General features: G+C 29.1%; 2 protein-coding genes across 2 annotated transcripts; one reads left to right on the top strand and one right to left on the bottom strand.

Moving 5' to 3' along the window:
* Positions 1-1,347: 1,347 nt before the first annotated feature.
* On the bottom strand, positions 1,348-4,300 carry LOC100799410 (transcription factor MYB46). The gene is made up of 2 exons (XM_003541997.4): positions 3,967-4,300; positions 1,348-2,605 (listed from the first exon to the last, which is right to left on the bottom strand). Exons 1-2 carry the CDS (start codon positions 4,248-4,250, stop codon positions 1,894-1,896), a joined length of 996 nt encoding a protein of 331 aa, XP_003542045.1. The 5' UTR covers positions 4,251-4,300; the 3' UTR covers positions 1,348-1,893.
* Positions 4,301-10,750: 6,450 nt separating this feature from the next.
* ALDH3J3 (aldehyde dehydrogenase family 3 member J3) lies at positions 10,751-14,357 on the top strand. The gene is made up of 10 exons (XM_003543485.5): positions 10,751-11,106; positions 11,269-11,337; positions 11,418-11,514; positions 11,680-11,886; positions 11,986-12,110; positions 12,300-12,404; positions 12,489-12,661; positions 12,831-12,921; positions 13,020-13,169; positions 13,729-14,357. The coding sequence occupies exons 1-10, from the start codon at positions 10,906-10,908 to the stop codon at positions 13,993-13,995; spliced, it is 1,485 nt and encodes a 494-aa protein (XP_003543533.1). The 5' UTR covers positions 10,751-10,905; the 3' UTR covers positions 13,996-14,357.
* The last annotated feature ends 4,898 nt before the right edge of the window (positions 14,358-19,255 follow it).

Below are 19,255 nucleotides of genomic sequence, written 5' to 3' on the forward strand. Positions count from 1 at the left end.
TATTTATAAAAAGTAAAAAATTAATATAATAGTAATAACAAATGATATAATTATGATTACAATTATATTATTTATATTTGTTTTAATAGGGAGGTTTGGTATGCATGTCTTAAAAACTTTTTGAATCAGCTTGACCACTCAATTACATAAACTTGTAGGAAGTCTAACTTAATTATTTAGTAAATAGAGACTTGATTTACTGATTTAGTATAGACTTAACCTGAGTTAACTAGGTCATATATAGAACATCAACGAGCAACTTCCATCCTTAATGATAGATAGTCTTACCAACTAGACAAATTTCAGTCTGTTCACCCTCCAAAAAAAAAAAACATCCGTTGTGCATTCTGCTAGCTAGTGCCATTGTTTGTTAGCTTCAAAAGTCATAACAACATTATCATGAGAATATATGTAACGTTGAAGAATACGGAAGTATACCCGTGGTGAAGATGCAAACTATACCTACTTCCTATCGAAATAATTAACAAAAACAAATTAGTTATGGTATGATGGAAAATGGAAAATGATATAAAAAGGCACTACGGCACTACCCCTTTTTCTTATCTTTCTATATTGACGAGCCAACTCTCGTTACTTGTCCATTTCAAATTAAGTTGCTTTATATTCACTTCTTGATAATTATCCTATATATTCTATGGCATATTTTTCGTTTGTCAATATAATAATTATATTTAGTCCTCTTTCAAAGGCTTGAAATCAAGCTGAAGTTATAATTACGTACTCTTAGAATTCAACCATTTAGCTTAACTAACTTCCATATACAGTATGATGAACTCGACAACTGATGAGTACCCATTAACCGTGATTTTTTCTACCGAGTGGACTAACTTTTATGATTAAGTAAGCTTTCCAAAGTATATAAACAATCATGAAAAGCAAATCTGATTGCCTCCAAGACTTTAAGAGCGGAATCTAATTATTACTATATGAACTTAATGACATCCAATTTGAAAAATGGGGAATGAGGAAGAGAGCTTCACATCCATCAAAAGTAATATATATATACCAAATAATCTGCTTAAAGGTAATCATTCAATTAGTAATAGTTAAGCATGATTAGAAGATGTATTGCTCAATAATAATTATAATGTAAGAGACCTATAGACTCTAAGCTCAACAATATTAGTATAAAGAGGAGTGAATCTCCTATGTAAGAGAGGATTCATACATTTTCACCTACTCATTATATATTGTTAATAACTCTGAGTTAAATCATTACTTACGTGTTAGAGTATTTTTGTAAATATTCTCTCATCCATTCTTTGGATACTCATACACCCGAATCTTCTATAAGAAACAACTAGCGGATGATCTTTTTCGACTTTAGATATCTTTTGGCACAATAAAAAACCCTTGGACAGAAGGACTAATACCTAATCCATTTAGAACAGGAACAATATATATATACACACACGTGCATATACAAACTTATCACCATTTACATTATTATTTTGTACATCTCAGGTTATATAAAACGAAATACATAACAATAACTACTACACATATATATCCGCACAAAACTTGAACAAAAAAAAAATAAAAATAATGTATAACAATCTATTCACATCTCCTTTTACAAGTATGACAGATTATTGTTGCTAACTACACTGGTTTCCTACTGCGGAGTGATGATCTAAAAAATTTAATTTGATAATGCACAAATTAACTAATCTGCAAGACTAAATACTCGATCACCAATGGATACCCAAGAATTTATATGTATATATATATATATTGGACTTTTATTTGAGGCCTATACCTGATTGTTAACTTGTGAATTCGGTATAAGGGTAAAAAATACCAGTATACTATTATACAAGGCTCTATGTGAAGAATATATCACCCTGCAGTGTGCCAAATAAGGTTCATTGATCAGTATGAAAAATCAAGAAATGGAAAGGAGGAAACATCTTTCATCAACTCTTCAAAGTCCCATTCTCCTGTGGCAGTGGCTAACTCTTGCTGAAACAAATTCTCCACCCCATGATGAGCCTTATTTTCAGCTATGCCAATATTGTTGCAGTTATTAAGGATACTATTTATGTCATCGTCAAAGTAACTGCTGTTAGTTGTTTCTTCTCTCTTGCATGTAACATTCTCAAGGGGAGGAACAAACATATCCCCTTCTACCCCGATATTTACACTCTCAAACACTTCGTTTTCTAAATAACAAGAACCTTTATTGTTGTGAACTTCACATTGCGAAAAGCAAGGAGTACTACCTGTGCCTTCGAAGTACCCTCCAGAAGCTGGCATGTTAATCAGTCCTTGCTCCAGCATAGGAAACCTTTCAATCATGTTATTGAAAACTGTACTGGTTTGCATCATTGATGGTGATGGAGATGAACCGAACATAGGAACAAAACCTGCATGTTTATTATGTAGTGTGGAAATAAACCCTCCCATGTTGTTGAGGTCCTTATTACTAGGCTCGGATATTGAGGTCTCGCTTGCATTTGGTGAGGTTGAGGTTGTGGTCGTCGTGGACGACATGTTCTTGAGTCTTTTCTTTATCGTTGAATTCCAAAAGTTTTTTATTTCATTGTCGGTTCGCCCAGGCAAACGCGCCGCTATTTGAGACCATCTTCAAAAGTGAAACATACATAGAAAAATATCAGGTCAATGAATAAATATTGCACAAACTAACTTGAAACTGATGTCTACGTGTTTCTTGCCGTTGATAGCTATATATATAGAAATTTAAAGGAATGCTTTGCAGGGAAACTAATAAAAAGCGATAATAATACAGATATATGGAGTGCCTTCAACTCCAAGTTCTTGTTTTGCGCGTGAGTGTGTGTATAATTCATATATGCTGTTGTTATTTGAACTTCAAAATATGTGTGTATGCCGGACTAAGGAAATCTAGATTTCGACATATGAAAACTGTCTACCTTCCTGAATTTTCTCCTTCCTTTGGAAGCGAGGGGTATATTATTAATTAAATATTAGTCGATAGTATATGGAAAAGAATTGAACCTGATTAAACTACACTGGATGCATTTTGTATTTTGGGTGCATAAAGAGAACAGAAAAGAGAGGTATAGAAAGAAAATGGATAAAAAAAGAAAAGAAATACAAGACAAAGTGAATGTCTATTTAACAGTTTCATTTCTACTGACAAATAATTCTTAAGCACCTTTTTAGGAAAAAGATCGGTAGAGACTAATATCTAATTAATATTTAGAGAGGAAAAGAAAGAAAATAAAGAAAACTAATTTAAAGTATAATAAGTAATATAATGTAATCGAAAGGGAGATGAAGAAAAACAATACATGTTAATATTGATGAAGTATATAATATGTAAAAGTGTCTACATGTTATTACTCTTCTTTTTATACGCTGGCTTTTGTTAAACCTAATTGTTTTGAGGAGAAAAAGGAACTATGTATTAAAATGTAATTCTTTTTCTTTTTATTTTAATAGATACCTATAAAAATGATGTAAGAACCAATAACCAAAATAGTGTGCAAATATATTTTTAAGTTTTTAATTATGTATGATTAGGCGTGTGCAGTAGTGTCTGGGATTTGTTTTTAGCAATTAAAGAAAATGAACTTAAAATATCTTAGAAAATCTGTATTCTCTAGTATGTTAATTTGATTAAAAATATAACCCTCCTAAAATAGTGCCGTTTCATATTTCATTCTTCTTTTTAGAATTCTATCACTCTTCCAGGAATGGCTTAGCTTTAAAGATAAACTTGCATTTTTATAGTGTGTATTATGAGTTCTTTAAAGAAATTATAAAACCTGGAAAAGCATTATGATGATATACTACCTGCAATAAATTAAAGCAGTAATGTATAATCACCAGTTCTTCTTAATAAAAGTTAATGATGCATGGATCTATAATATTGGTAATAAAGATTATATATAGATGAACCTTATATCATGGATATAATTTGTAAGGGTGATGGAGTGGAAAAATGATCATAAGATGAACCTGTTTCCAAGAAGGGAATGGAAGTGGATGATGAGTTCCTCTTCTTGGGGTGAGAATGCACCTCTCTTAAGATCAGGCCTCAAGTAATTGATCCATCGAAGGCGACAACTTTTGCCACACCTTTGGAGGCCAGCATTTCTTGCCACATCGCTCCAACACCCTTGTCCATGGTTTAGCATGTAGTTCATGAGCTTGTCATCTTCTTCAGGTGACCACAACCCCTTTCTAAGCTTCTTGTTGCTATTGTTTTTAGTATTATTATTACACGCTTCTGGCTTCCTCATTGTACTTCCTCTTAAGGGCAACTTCCTCTCCCAACTGGTTACTTTGATATGTACACAAGAGAAGCATTTATAAAGTGAGAAAGATTAGAAGGAAGCTTCATGTGGAGGCAATTAACGATGATCATGATGACGATGGTGATGGTTATGGGGTTTGCTTACAAAATAGGGAAGAGTGAGAGAAGTAGGTTGGTTGACGAGTCTAGTAGAAAACGGTTTGGAGAGGGACCTAAGGGATTGAGAAAGATAGGTGGTCGTCTTGTCTTTGACTCCATGGCCTTTGTCTTTTTCTTTTCTAATTTTTCTTCACTCACAAGGTTATCATGACACACATGAATCATAAGGTGCCAGACATATATATATATATATATATATATATATATATACACTATGTTAAACGTATATACGAGTTTGTTTTATAACCAAGCCAAGTTATTTGCTTCCACTTTACATAATCTCTTTTCTCCCCCCACCACACGTGTAGTTTAAGATATATATGGAACAAATATAAGAATAATGAATGTATGCTAGGACGGCCACATAATGAATGCCGCCTGCATATATGTATTATGTTCATTGATATTTTGAGCATAAGATCCACATGCTTAATTATGTTGCAACCAGATAAAAAGAAAAAGTGAAACAGACTCAAATATATATGTGTGAATCGATATGTTTTATATACAGGCCTTCTTTTCCCTGAAAATTAAGTTACAAAACTTTCGAGCTTTATTAAGCTAATTCCAATTACATGTATAGAACTGCTATATACTTTCACTAGCCAAAAAATAAGGTTACTCAGACATTTCTATATATAATTGGTAGTTTACTCCAAGTACGGTTATGGATTACCAACCAAAGTTGATTATATACATGTATATAGCTAATGTAATTTGTTAGCAGAGGCTGATAACTTTCTTAAATAGTAATCAAAAGGGGTATATAATTAAATTGTGATTAAAGGAAGTGGTGCACTTTAAGTTCTATGTTTTTATCATGCACATTCTTTTCCAAACAAAGGTGAATCATGTGAGAAAAAGAAAGAATTAAGAAAGCTAGAAATGGTGCAACAGTAGATCATTGACTTTTGAGACCATCTTTTTAATGCAAGGACAAAATGTATTGACAATTTGTGCAGAATTATAAGCTGCATAACAAACTTGAATGGGGCAGACCAAAATCTACTTTGTTTTTGGTATTTATTACGTTTTCACCCACGTACGTACCTATGAAGAATGTCATGTCAATCAGATTATTTTTCTCATCTAGAATGTGGGCTACTTGCCTACTTTACCCTAGTTTGTGAAACACACTAATAAAAATCTGGAATATGGAGGCTTTGTGGCAGTTAAAGTAGTGAATTGAAGGGTTTCAACGTTGGAATGAAGAACCATAAGATAAAATGAAATTAACTCCACCAATGCAGAATTGACAAAAGCACTAAATTGGAAGGTATCAAAATTATGAATCACCCAAAGTCCTTATTATCCTTATAGTAAAGTAGACCCACTCCTTCAACAGTAAAAGGAGAATAAATGATAATAGATGCCCTTTGCATATTCATTCATTTTGGAGATATTTATTATGATTGTTCTTTTTTATCCTCAAAAGGCTTCAAGATCGTACAAGGAAAAGTTAAAAATTCGACGAATTTATTAAAGTGGCATCCCTTTAGAGGGACCAAATGAGCTAACAGGAAAGAAGAATGCTATATTCGGTCATCAAATCATGTACTATAGAAATGTGGCATTGCTGGATTTGATTGGGTGTAGGTAGAATAGATAAAGTTACAAAATAAATTAAGGAAGGGGGAAATATTACCATTGGTTCACCGCAGAGTTCCAATTTTTATCGTTACCAACACATTATATTACTTTGACTTCAAATAATATAATGATTAAATCACAGTTATGGTAATAATATAGGCTCTAGAAGGTAAGTTAAAGTCCCCGAATTTACTAACAAAACTTGCCAATCGAATACCAAACATAAGTTCACATTATAAAAATTGGCTAAGTTTTTCAAGTTACACTTAAAACTTTCAAAAATTAATAATTTTCTTTAAAAAATATATTTTTGGCCCTAACTTCGGCCAACTTACAAAATCTATCATTTCAATAAATTAATAAAATAACATTTTTTATCCTAATATATATAATCTTTTAGTCTCGTCGATATCACAAATTAATAATTCTCTAAATCTATTTTTTAAAAATTTAAATTTAGGTGAATTCCATCTCTAACTTTCTTATTAGATTAAAAACCTCAAGTGTGTGTTCTTGAAGTGCATCAAAAAATTGTAAAGAGTTGTTGTCACTACAATAACTTCTTCCGCCAAAGATACTAATCATCTATCCTCAGCCACTAGTCTTAATTTCTTCTAAGCTTTGAACCTATGGATATTTATTATATATTATTTTCAGCCAGATAATCCGACAGGTGTATGAAATCCATTATATTGCGGTGACCAAGATCATTAATCATTTTCTCAAGCTCGTGAATTTCTTTTCAGAAGTTACTTCATTTAAGTTTCTTGAGACCATTTTATGATCTCTCAAATTAATTTTGTGTTATTAAAAATAATTTACTATTGTTTCTGGTTGAACATTTATCATTGAAGCTAAGACCGTAACAAACTAAGAATAAAGACATTAATATTTTCTAGATCAGATTGTACGTTCCAAAACATAATTTTCAAATATCTTATGATAAATTAATATTTGTTGCATCAAACAAACACATTTTAAATTTTAAATTGATAGACTATTATTTCATCGATTAATTTCTACTTTTGTAAATTAATAAAATTGTATGATCTCAATATAATCAATTTATAATTAATCTAACGGTACTTTGAGATACCTCCGCAATCAAACATAAGCCAAACACAAATAAAAAGCTAAAAAAGTTTATAATTAATTAAGGTAGATAGGAAGCAGACAAGCAAGCACAAGCTTTGTCAATGCAAGCTGACACAAGTAATTAAGAATTTGATATAAACTCTTACTTTTGTCCATGAGTGTGGGTTGAATCTCCTAATGTGACTTCTCCTCACAAGTAATTTATAAACTTCAACTTTTTTAAAAAACTTTTTCATTTATCTTCTCTATGAATTGAAGTATATAATTTAATTTTAATTTATAAAAAAATTGAGTCATTTTATCTCTTTAGCTTTTTATTACTTTATAAATACTTATTTAAAGAAATTCACATATTCTTAGTTTTCTCTAAGAGAAGTATATTAAACTTCAAAAAGGCCTTGAGCTTTTCTATGCTTTCTATGCACTGTTCTCTCTTCAAAGCTTAGCCCTGTCTGTGTTGATTACCTCAGAACTAAGCAAGCATGAGTTTAGTTAGATAAGACAGGTCCTACCAACCTTACGTTTCCTTTCCAAACCTAGTAAGAAAATGCAACCGCCATAGTAACGGTAACGACCTATGCCTAAAGAGCAGTTGGCATATAAGGAGCGTTTTGTTTACATCATTCAAATAAAAAGAGCCAGAAAAAGAACTTGGAAAAACAGGGGAGTTAGCCGTATATACTATTTAAATGAATAAATAGGGGAATCTAGATGAGCAAAGGTAGACTCTCCATTCAGCAAAAAGCCAAGAAAGCTATCCAAAACAACCAAGAAACAAAAAGTCTTAAGTAATAGGTATCTAGAAACAAAAAATATTCATGCACACTCATATGTCAATATATACTGAGAAAGAGAAAGAGATATAAGAGATAAAGGTGAAAATGTGATAAGTAATATGATAGTATAACAAAAAAGAGGGAAATAAATAGAAAAAAAAAAGCATTAAGAGAAAGAACTTATGTGATTTAGTATGTTTCGATGCATGTTTGCAGCCTTGCAGTAGGTATTGATATTGATATCTTGCATCTTGTAATTGTATGAAAGTGAAGAGTTTTATTTCCATCAAGCAGAACAACAGGGTATCTGTAAAAGGCTATTGGGATAATTTTCTTTTCCCGGTCAAGCACTTAGTCTAAGTACTGAAAGTAAATGGCACAAAATTAATGAATATGCACACGGCTTTGAACAAATTTTAAGCAGAGTTTTCAAGTACTTTTCTGTATCATTGTTAAAAAAATTTATTATTTTAGCAATTAATTATTATGTTCACTGTAAAATATTACTGAAATAAAATAAAATTATTTTTTAATAATTTTTTTATATGTGTATTTTTATCACAATTTTAATTATAATTTTTTTAATTAGCGATTGTAAATATACAAAAGCAGACTCCTCTTTTTCCACCAATAGTATGATGACAAAGAATCCACAAATATAATGTATATGCCATTAAAATTGATTTAATAAAGAAACCAACTCTAATATGATACAAACAAACTCTTCTTTTGTGACATTGCGGATGCGACAAGTAAGCAACAAAATTTAAGAGTGGGGACAAATTTGTGAATCGAAAGGATATCAATCACAATTATCTTGCATGAGAGGATAAAATGGATATCAATCACGTTCAGGAGGTCCTTTGTTAAATGAAGGGTTGCTCCATAATTTAATTCCCATTCCATATGAGAGGTTAAGGTATTAACCCCCTCTTTTAATATACAGATAGAAGTATTTTGTTTTTTGGTCATTACAGATAGAAGTATTTATGCATTAATTATCTCTCTTTTATAAATGCCTTTGTTTATCTTTTTTCTTTTTATCAGTTCTCTTTTGTTTATCTCTATTTCTCTACCACAAGGAAATGGATTTTGTACGGTGTGATAACCCTGCAACCGGACAGTTTGGAGTTTGGATGAAAAATTTAGGGTTTTATAATTAGTTTTAGCAATGCTGTCAGGCAATATTAGCCAAATGTTGGGCAAAATTAATTGTTTTTTTTTAATTCTAATGTGAATTTTATTAAGAGGCAAACCAATCTTGTTGTTTATAAAATTACAAGAGGATCAACATTTCGTGTTAGTTCTCATGTTTGCAATTATATTTATCCATTGCACTTCAACTTATCCTTAATGAAATGATATGAGTTTCCTTTCTTAAAAAAAAATAAAAGAAGCAATTCTGTCAGGCACTGCCTGGTTCCACTTTTCTTTATTTCATTTGTCCATGTTAACGTACGGTAATGAATGTGATAGAGCATCTATGCATAGAGAGAAAAAAAGAAGAGTGTGAATCAACCTAGTGGGGCAACTTCTCCATGGCTTGGTATTAAATATAATAATAGATATTCCGTACGATGAGAATTCAGACCTTGCGTTACAATTGTGGGAGATTAATCATTTTTGCTGAACTTAATCCATACATGTAGATTTCAAGAAATATTTTTTAATGAGTAAATATCTAAAAGGAACTTTTAATCCCATTCATCTTTTAAAAGATATAAGTAATCACATAATTATTTAAATAAAAATATGAGTAATTTAATTGTTTTTTATTTTTAATACATAATATAATTAATCTTTAAGAAAATACATCAAATTGACCTCTTAAACATTATTAATAAATTAAAGAATTTAACTAGATAGAATGTATTTTTATTGTAAGTTTTTTTTAATGTTGTTGTTTAATTATGAATTATTATATATGATAAGATTATTATATTTTGTAATAATAATTTTAGAAGACACATGTTGTATGCTTTTTAAATAATTGATATTTTAATGTCCAAATAGCATGAAATAATGTCTTTTACATTCAATAATTAATAGAAAAATCATGAAATATTTTTTTATTATTTATAATTCAAGATTAACTCTAAAACATAATTTCAAACTCTAATAAATTAACACATTTAGTCAATATGAATGACTTAAGAATTTTTTTTCTTTTTTTATTCAATTATCATGGACAAGATCTTACTTATATTATAGAGCTCAAACTTATTACCAAAAGTTGATTGATTCTTTTTAAATTAATCATCAACTTGTGTTTTAAGGTATTAGGTGTCCGAAATTAAAATTATAATAAATAACTTGTTAATTATTATGATAATCTCATATAAAAAAATTATTATATTTCTTCTTGAGAACTTTTTATTCATCAATCAAAATAATATTAACATTAAAAATTCTGAATTGAATGAGTTCAATGACATCCATATGTACATCATTTATATATGTAATTTATAAGTGAAGTCTATTAATCTTTATTCAATAAAAGTCATTACATATATATTCATCCATTCGGATGTTCAATTTACATTAATCCTACAATCAAACATAATTTAGATTAAAATGATAAGGACTTATTTTTCATTATCAAAATTTTAATTAAGAACTTGTCAAATTAACAATTTAATAAAATAATAAATATAATAATAAAATAAAACATAATTCTTTATTAAAATTAATAACATGATATATTAGATTTTAGACATGTATATTTATTTGCAAACTTTCACACAAAATTAAAATGTGTTATGGATTGGACTACACCTATTGTGTAAAATGACTATTTATTCTTTCTATTTCTGTCACCTTCAAAACATTTTCCAGAAGATGATTACAGTGGTGCCCAAATTAATGCTAAACCATAATTTTCTCCATAGAACGTGTCAGGTGAGGACAATTTATTACGGTTGTTAACCAAATAGACATTTGGTGGTGAAGATTATATATACTACCTAGTCGGAGAGAATTGAAGTAGGGCTGTAGGGGTACATCAAATTCTTTATTTATGAGATGAAGTACACTGGGGAAGCTTTGGGAAGAGATCTTGAGAACGTGAGGAAGTACTACGGGAGTGGAAAAACAAAGGAAGCATCATGGAGAGAATCACAGCTTAAAGGGTTGCACAATTTTCTCGTTGAAAAAGAGGAAGAAATTTTGAGGGCCCTCAAGCATGATTTGGGGAAGCATTACGTGGAGGCTTTTAGAGACGAGGTGTGTGTTTGATATTATTTTATGTGAATCATGAATATGAATCATCCTAGACTAGTCCTCCTGTTGTTAAATTCTACTTGGGACTTTTGCTACTGTTAGCAAATTGTACACCTCTTTTAATTTTCGTTTCTAAATTAATCCATGATGATTAATTACTCGCAGGTTGGAACATTAATGAAGACCTTAAACTTGGCAAGCAAGTCTTTGAAAAATTGGATGGCAGGCAAAGAGGTGAGGTAGCTCAAAGACCTTGTGAACAAGAATATTTTTTATTTTTTTATTTCCATGACTAACTTTGATGTTTGTCACAGGCAAAGCTGCCACGAATAGCACTGCTTTCAAGTGCAGAGATAGTTCCTGAGCCACTTGGTCTTGTTCTCATAATCTCATCATGGAACTTTCCCTTTGGTGAGTTAATTCAAAATGAAATGTTTAGGGTTCTTCTAAAAGTTGCTTTTAGGATCTCTTAAAAAGATCCACGTCGACGAGTGATATAGCTGAATTAAAATATTATAAATAAACAGAATCATTACCACCAGATCAAGTAAGTTAATGTTTGGTTTTATAAAACAGGACTTTCCTTGGAGCCACTGATAGGAGCAATAGCTGCTGGAAACAGTGTGGTTCTAAAGCCTTCAGAGTTGTCCCCTACTTGCTCTTCTCTTTTAGCCACTTTCCTCCCAACTTACTTGGACAATAATGCCATTAAGGTCATCCAAGGTGGACCAGAAGTGGGGGAGCTACTCTTGCAGCAAAGATGGGACAAGATTTTCTTCACAGGTTAACCTTTCTCAATCATATATAATCTTTTCCATCATCTTCTTATTTAACTCAAAACCTTTGATGAGATTTTTTTTTAACGTATGACATCAATACTAGGAAGTGCAAGGGTAGGGCGGATTGTTATGTCTGCAGCAGCTGTGCATCTGACGCCTGTGACTTTGGAGTTAGGTGGAAAATGCCCAGCCATAATTGATTCTCTTTCTTCTTCTTGGGACAAAGAGGTGGATACTCATTCAATCTTGTCACATCACATGGCAAAAAAAGAAAAAATAAAGTTCTATTTTATTTTATTTTGTGTGATCGGGGCCCTTAAAATTAAGTCGATTACATATTTATATAATAATTATATGTAAACTTGTGGCCCAAAAAAATTGCTAACTGGAAGTTTCTTTTGTTGAATGAACCACAAGGTGGCTGTGAAGCGAATTTTGGTGGCAAAATTTGGGGCTTGTGGGGGACAGGCATGCATAGCAATCGATTATGTCCTTGTGGAGAAGAGCTTCAGTTCTACATTGGTACGAAGCTTCAAAGAATTTCGACCTTTTGTTATTTTGATATTGAAGCATGGCTCTACTCTTTTTTTTTTTCTTTTTCTTTAGGTGACATTAATGAAGGAATGGATTAAGAAACTGTTTGGAGAAAACCCCAAGGTGTCCAACACTATTGCAAGGATAGTTAATAAAAATCATTTCATGAGACTCAAGAATCTTCTCACTGAGCCAAGGGTCAAAGAATCGGTGGTTTATGGTGGTTCAATGGATGAAAATGACTTGTGAGTATTACTCTCTTTCCTTTTTTTGCTACCAAGTACTCTCTTTTCTTAGTTGCTAGCTTCCAAGTTTTTCCATATGTCGCATATGATCCTGTGCAGTTCACTTCCCACCTTAATGGGACAGACCAATTTTCTTTCACATTACTATCACCTTATAAATTTTGTACAGATTTATTGAACCGACAATATTGCTGGATCCGCCACTTGATTCAGCAATCATGGCTGAAGAAATCTTTGGCCCTGTACTTCCAATTATCACCGTAAGATGCAAAAAAAAAATATTTTACCTTTAGTTTCTCATTAATAGTCCGGGAATGTGGCAAGTGAAGTTTTATTTGTATTTTCCTGGCTTTTGCAGGTGGAGAAGATTGAAGAGAGTGTTGAGTTCATAAGCTCAAGGCCTAAAGCTTTAGCTATTTATGCCTTCACGAAAAACCAGACTCTGCAGAGAAGATTGGTATCTGAAACATCATCCGGAAGTCTTGTATTCAACGATGCAATTCTACAAGTATTAATCTGCTGCTTGTCTCTTTCTTCTTATTTAATAAGCTTGAGGCATTTTTTTAAAATCTCACATTGACTAATGCTAAAACAGAATATATAAGTGGAGTTGAGTTAGATTTTTTGGGTTTAAGTTAGGTCCAAATTTTATAATGATATATAGTAGATCATATTCTTGTGATTGTTATTGTACTTAGTATATAAGTGGAGGAGGAGATATAAGGTGTGTTAGATGATCAAGGGAGAAGAAAAAATGGAAAAGATTGCGGTTTTAATATCATCTACTAATAAAACTTATATTCTAACAAATTAATATCATCTACTAATAAAACTTATATTCTAACAAATTAACATTTGTCGATAAAATATATAAAATATATATATATATATATATATATATATATATATATTAGGAGCAAGAGGGGGAGGTTGAAATTTGGTTCTTTCCATAAGACAACTTTACGTTTGGTTCATTGTACCACTTTTCGGTCGCAATTAATCATAAGCACATGCATAGGCTGCTTGTGATCGAATGGTAACTACTAACTAGTCTGTATTTTGTGTAGTACGTAGCGGATACCCTACCATTTGGAGGAGTTGGTGAATGTGGGTTTGGCAAGTACCATGGAAAGTTCTCCTTTGATGCGTTCAGTCACCATAAGGCTGTGGCTAGAAGAAGTTACTTGACTGATTTTTGGTTCAGGTTCCCTCCATGGACTCTTAATAAGCTCCAACTACTTGAGGTGTCTTACAATTTAGACTACCTTGGAATACTTCTAGTTCTGCTCGGCTTAAAGAAATCAAAACGGTCACTATTTCAGGCTTGTAATTGAGTTGCATTATGCTGCTTCACTTATCTATTTCAAGTGAGTCCCTAATAAGGATTGGTGATTCCAAGCTTGTGTGAATTCCTAGGTTTATGATGCTTAAATAAATGCATATCTGGTTTAGCTTTTGGCATTTGTGATCCACGTCCAACCTGAAGCATCTAAATGTTGCTTCTGCATCTTCTTAAACTTTTTATGCGGAAATGGGGAGGAACGCGCTGAAGCAAACACACTATATTTGATTATGTATGTCTTATATGTCTAGTTAGACTTGGGTAAGGCAAGGTTTGGATGAAGGATGTTTGATTCTACTTCTATTACTATGTACTTTATACTGAAAAGATAATAAAAGAAGTCAAATTAGTAAATGAATAAGGTGAAAGATTTTGTGGATCGGTGTATACCACTAGATTCAGAGAAGCGATGAGTCACAGAGGTGTGGAACACCAGAAAAGCATATGACAGCACACAAGCTTCACTAACGAATTCCCTTTTCTTCAATTTGTAATGGTACAATGCAATTTATGCTACCCAACACTAGTACAGTTCAAAATCAATACCATAGTACAAACTATTAACTATCAAGAACTGCCGACAGCATGTATTAGGTCCACCATGCTTATTATCTCATCTCATGTGTCTAATGATAACAAATAAATTAACTTTTCGATAAAAAAAAAAGTATCAGCTAGACATACAGTTTTAGTGATTTCCAAAGTCTAATAAATAGTTTACTGTTTATTTGGTTTATTGGCTCCAATCTTACTCAAAAAAATAGTTTAAATGAACTTTAACAGTAAGAAAGAGCATATACTATGTAGCAGAACAACATACACATAGAGAAGAAACAGAAAACAACAATGAAAGTGAAATGGAATGCTCTGAGTTCAAATCTGTGGGTGGTGCGGTGGTGGATGTTAGAAATATAAATATAAAAAACCATTTATGGGTCTTCACTTACCAGCTGATGATATTAGGTGAAGACACATCAAATGACTTTTATACTATGTTTCTAACATGCTCGTTATCTACCTGTCACGTTTCTAGTTGGACTCACATGTTATAATACCCCTGTGAGCTGTGAAATATAAATTTCCGAAGAGCGAAACAGATCACACCTAAATGCTGGATAGAAGAACTTGATGGTAACCCAAAACATTGTGGTTGCCAATGCCTCTGGCTGTTTTTTTTTTTTAAAAAAAATGAGAAAAAGTGAAGCTAATTTCATTCAATTAATTCTAAGTTGGTATTAACATCAAATTTTAGTTTTAACCAGTGTTTTAGGAACAGAACCGTATTAACTATTAACTAGTCCAATTTTTTTTAAAACAAAAACAGAACTGAAAAAGCAATGAAGGACATCCTAATCAGGTCAACACTCCCTCCACTGTTCATGCTCAACAGCCTGCCAGAAATATATTAAAAAGAAGAAATAACTCCAAAATGCATGGGGGCATGAACCAGACTCATGAAAGATGACTATTTGAATCTATAACTAGGAACATCCATTCTATTCCTAGTGAAGTCAACTAAGAAGAAAGATGGGAGAAGATCTCACCACAAAAAGCCATGAGAAGAGGTACCATGAGATATGTCCCACTACAAAACGCATACTTTTAGTCATAACTAGTCCAATTGGAAAACCGGTTAATCGGTCTAATATTTGGTCAAAATATATTACAAAACCAGCATTGATAAAAATCGGTAAAACCCAGGAAAAATGGTTCATAACAAGCTAATGAAAATTTAATATTTAATAAAAACAATCTAATGAAGAATATTTAATATGCGTCGGTTTGATTGTTTTTAAATGAGAATTTAACTTGAAGTATTTGTCTTTTTTGTTTGTTCTGAATATAAACTTGCTATTCTTAATAGATAATGTTGCGTTTCATTGAAATCTAGATATAAGTATTATAATATATTTAATTTAAAATTTATAGATACTTTTACAGTTAGAAACTTCGAAAATGATTTTTATTTTTAGTGTTGTAAAATTATGTTTCTTTAATAATATTATTTTATCATCAATAAACCATCAAAGACACTTGATTTGTTTAGTTAATTATATTGATATTATTTTCTATATATCATTAATCAGAAATTATTAATTTATTTTTAAATTATCAAAATTTGTAAATTAAAAAATATTTAATATATAAATATTTTTAATTTTACTTAGATAGTTAGAGTGAAAATAATTTGTATATGAAAATAAATTTTAAAAAAATTATGTAAATAATTTACATATTAGTTTATGAAATTTAAATATAAATTGATAAAATAAAAATAAAAATATATAAATTGTTCAAAATAAAAATATATAAAATGATATAGAATAAAACTAAAAAGATTTATATATTGAATATTTTTATAATTCATAAATTTTGATAATTTGAAAGAAAAAATTAATAACTTTTGACTAATGATATATAAAAAATAATGTTAATGATTTATTGTCTTATCTATGAATAAAAGATCATGGATTTAAGTCCTATTGAGAAATTATACTTTTTATTTTTCATTTTATTTAATTTTTTCACAAATAATATATCCCTGTAATATATCATTTGACCTAGGTAGGATAATTATGTGCTATAAAGCTCTCTTTATCCCGTATTTAAAACAAATGTATATTCAAGGCCCAAACTCAAAATTAGTAGTTAAGTTAAAACAATCTCATATAAACTATTATACACATTTGACGGTTTAACATATTTTATCTTGACGAATAATGTGTTATTTAGAATATAAATAAATTTCTATTACTATATGACATGCTATCTAATGTGAGGAGTGAAAACTCATTTCAACTTGAGAACAAAAACTTAACATCTAGTGTTAATTGATTCAAGCCTAAGATTAAATACATGTAGATAGGAGGGATCAACTTATTACTCAAAATAATTTATTGATATAACTATTTTCTTAAATAATTATATGTTTGATTTGATAGATCTATATATTATATAAAATACACTTGAGTGTGCTTGTTTGCATGATAGACAATGATTAAATTAGGTCTCGCGTAATTAATTTTTCTTATAATATATTCAAGTAAGTAATTAAGGTGATTAATACTAAGTAGGTAATTAATATCATAATTTGAAGATTTAATTATTCTTTTTTAAAAATATTAAATATACATTATAAATAATCTATTGAGTGAACATTGTATCTTTGTCAAACATTACAATGTCTTATTCTTCTACTCTTTTGTATACATTACTGTACTTCTTTTGTTGTTATTAAATGCATTTTCTTTTTATCTTTTGTCTTTAGGCTAAGTTTCTACCTTTTGGAACAATTGGCATGTCCAGTTGGTGGTAGGTCAGTGAGAGTTGTATCTTTTGTTCATGTTATTTTTTTATTTTTTTTAAAGAATTTTTGTATAGCTATCTAATTATATTTGTTATTGCACCAACACGAGCTAATACTAGTTTTTTTTTTTTTTTTTTTTATGGTGGTTGGGTATTTCTTCCCGACATATCTTATACTTAGAAAATGACACATTTCAATAATAATATTCATTTGATTTTTAAAAAAATTAATATTAGCATGTTAATATTAGTTCATTATTTCCACGTAAGAAAGAAAAAATAATAATATTTAGTCAATTTTATTCATATCAAATTAATTATAATGTTAAACAAAAAATTAATTAGTTATGAAATAAAAAAATAAAATAATTATATGTATCATAAAAAAATAATATAGATTAAATAAATAAAATAGTCTAATATGTTAATATTAATTTAAATAATAATAATTTATCTTTTAAGGAAGTAGATTTATATGTATCGTTATCATGTTTATTTTCTTCCTATAAAAAAATTATTATATTATTTTCACAATGATTAATAAAAAAATGCTTTAATAAAAATAAATTATTCGTTTGTAATTAAAGATTAAATATTATAACAAGACATTATCCAAAGGTAACAATTTTTTTTTTTAGTTTAAGTTTTATGAATGAAATCAATAATAAATTATTTCTATAAATATGAAAAAATGAATAAAAAAAATTAATTTATATTTTATTTTACTAATGCATATATATCCACACATTTATAAAATCAATCATTTATAATTTTTTTTTATATAAAACATTAAACAATGTAAGATATTAAAATTATAGTATCATGATTACAAGAAAGAGTGTAAAAATTCACAATTACAAAATATTACCATTGAAAACCTAGTATCATAAATATGTAAATGAATTTTGGTAATAGTATTGTAAAAATAAAGTTTTTATATTTGAAGAAATTAGAATTTTTTGCTAATGCGAATATGTGAAAAATAATTTTTGTATATTTTGCCTGGAAGGTAAAAAATTATAATTTAACTGGAAAAAAGCTTAATCGGGCTAGCATAATATCATTTCAAAATAAGGTGATAAAAAATTTAAATAAGAAAACCACATTTTTTTATTATACTATTTTAAATTAAATTAGGACAATAAATTAATATAATCATTTTTAATTAAATCAATATCACGTTAATGTCAATCAAAAACTTTTAAATTATATTATATTATTAGTTATTAATAATTATTAATTCTAATTAATTAGATAGTGTAAATTAAAACATGAGTGGCACATGTATTTGTACAACTAATTTATGTATATTAAAAATAATATATTAGAATTAACATAACATTTTAATATAAGAATTATTTAAAATATTAACTTATTTTTTTACTTATACTATTGTAATTAAAATAAAATTTATTTACTTATTTAATTTTTATTATAATTATCTATATTGTTTATTGTATTTTAATGTTGACTAATTAACAATTAATAGATGAATATGAAAGAAAAACATATCGTACATTGCATAAAAAGTCAATATAAAATTTTAAAATATACAATGAATTGATGATAAAATAATATTTATAAATTAACATTAATAACATCTTAATAATTTAATTAAGAGCTGATAAAAAAACAATTAATACATATTAATAGAGGGTAATCCAACTTATTAATTATGACAGATTAAAAATATAAAATTAAGTGTTAGTTAGTATAAAGTTTTAGTAATTTAGTTTTTTTTTTAAACAAGGAGATGTTTCTTTAAGAGTGTTTTTTTTTTAAAAAAAAATTGATAAAATTTTCTTCGTTCAAAATGCACAAAACTATTTTTTAAGCAAAATAAATTTAAACAAACAAACCAAAAAATATAAAATTGTCTATTATATGTAAAAATATGTTTTTTAATAAATAATTTAAACAAACAGACCCTTAATTAAAAGCTAATA

The sequence above is a fragment of the Glycine max genome, chromosome 13 (assembly GCF_000004515.6).
Source record: "Glycine max cultivar Williams 82 chromosome 13, Glycine_max_v4.0, whole genome shotgun sequence".
Classification (NCBI taxonomy): Eukaryota; Viridiplantae; Streptophyta; class Magnoliopsida; order Fabales; family Fabaceae; genus Glycine; species Glycine max.

Coding starts and splice junctions, on each gene's coding strand:
- LOC100799410 (XM_003541997.4), bottom strand. CDS start 4,250: ATGAGGAAGCCAGAAGCGTGTAATAATAATACTAAAAACAATAGCAAC. Junction 2,606..3,966: donor CATTCCCTTCTTGGAAACAG/GTTCATCTTATG, acceptor TCACTTTTGAAG/ATGGTCTCAAATAGCGGCGC.
- ALDH3J3 (XM_003543485.5), top strand. CDS start 10,906: ATGAAGTACACTGGGGAAGCTTTGGGAAGAGATCTTGAGAACGTGAGG. Junction 12,111..12,299: donor CTTCTTCTTGGGACAAAGAG/GTGGATACTCAT, acceptor ATGAACCACAAG/GTGGCTGTGAAGCGAATTTT. Junction 13,170..13,728: donor TCAACGATGCAATTCTACAA/GTATTAATCTGC, acceptor TATTTTGTGTAG/TACGTAGCGGATACCCTACC.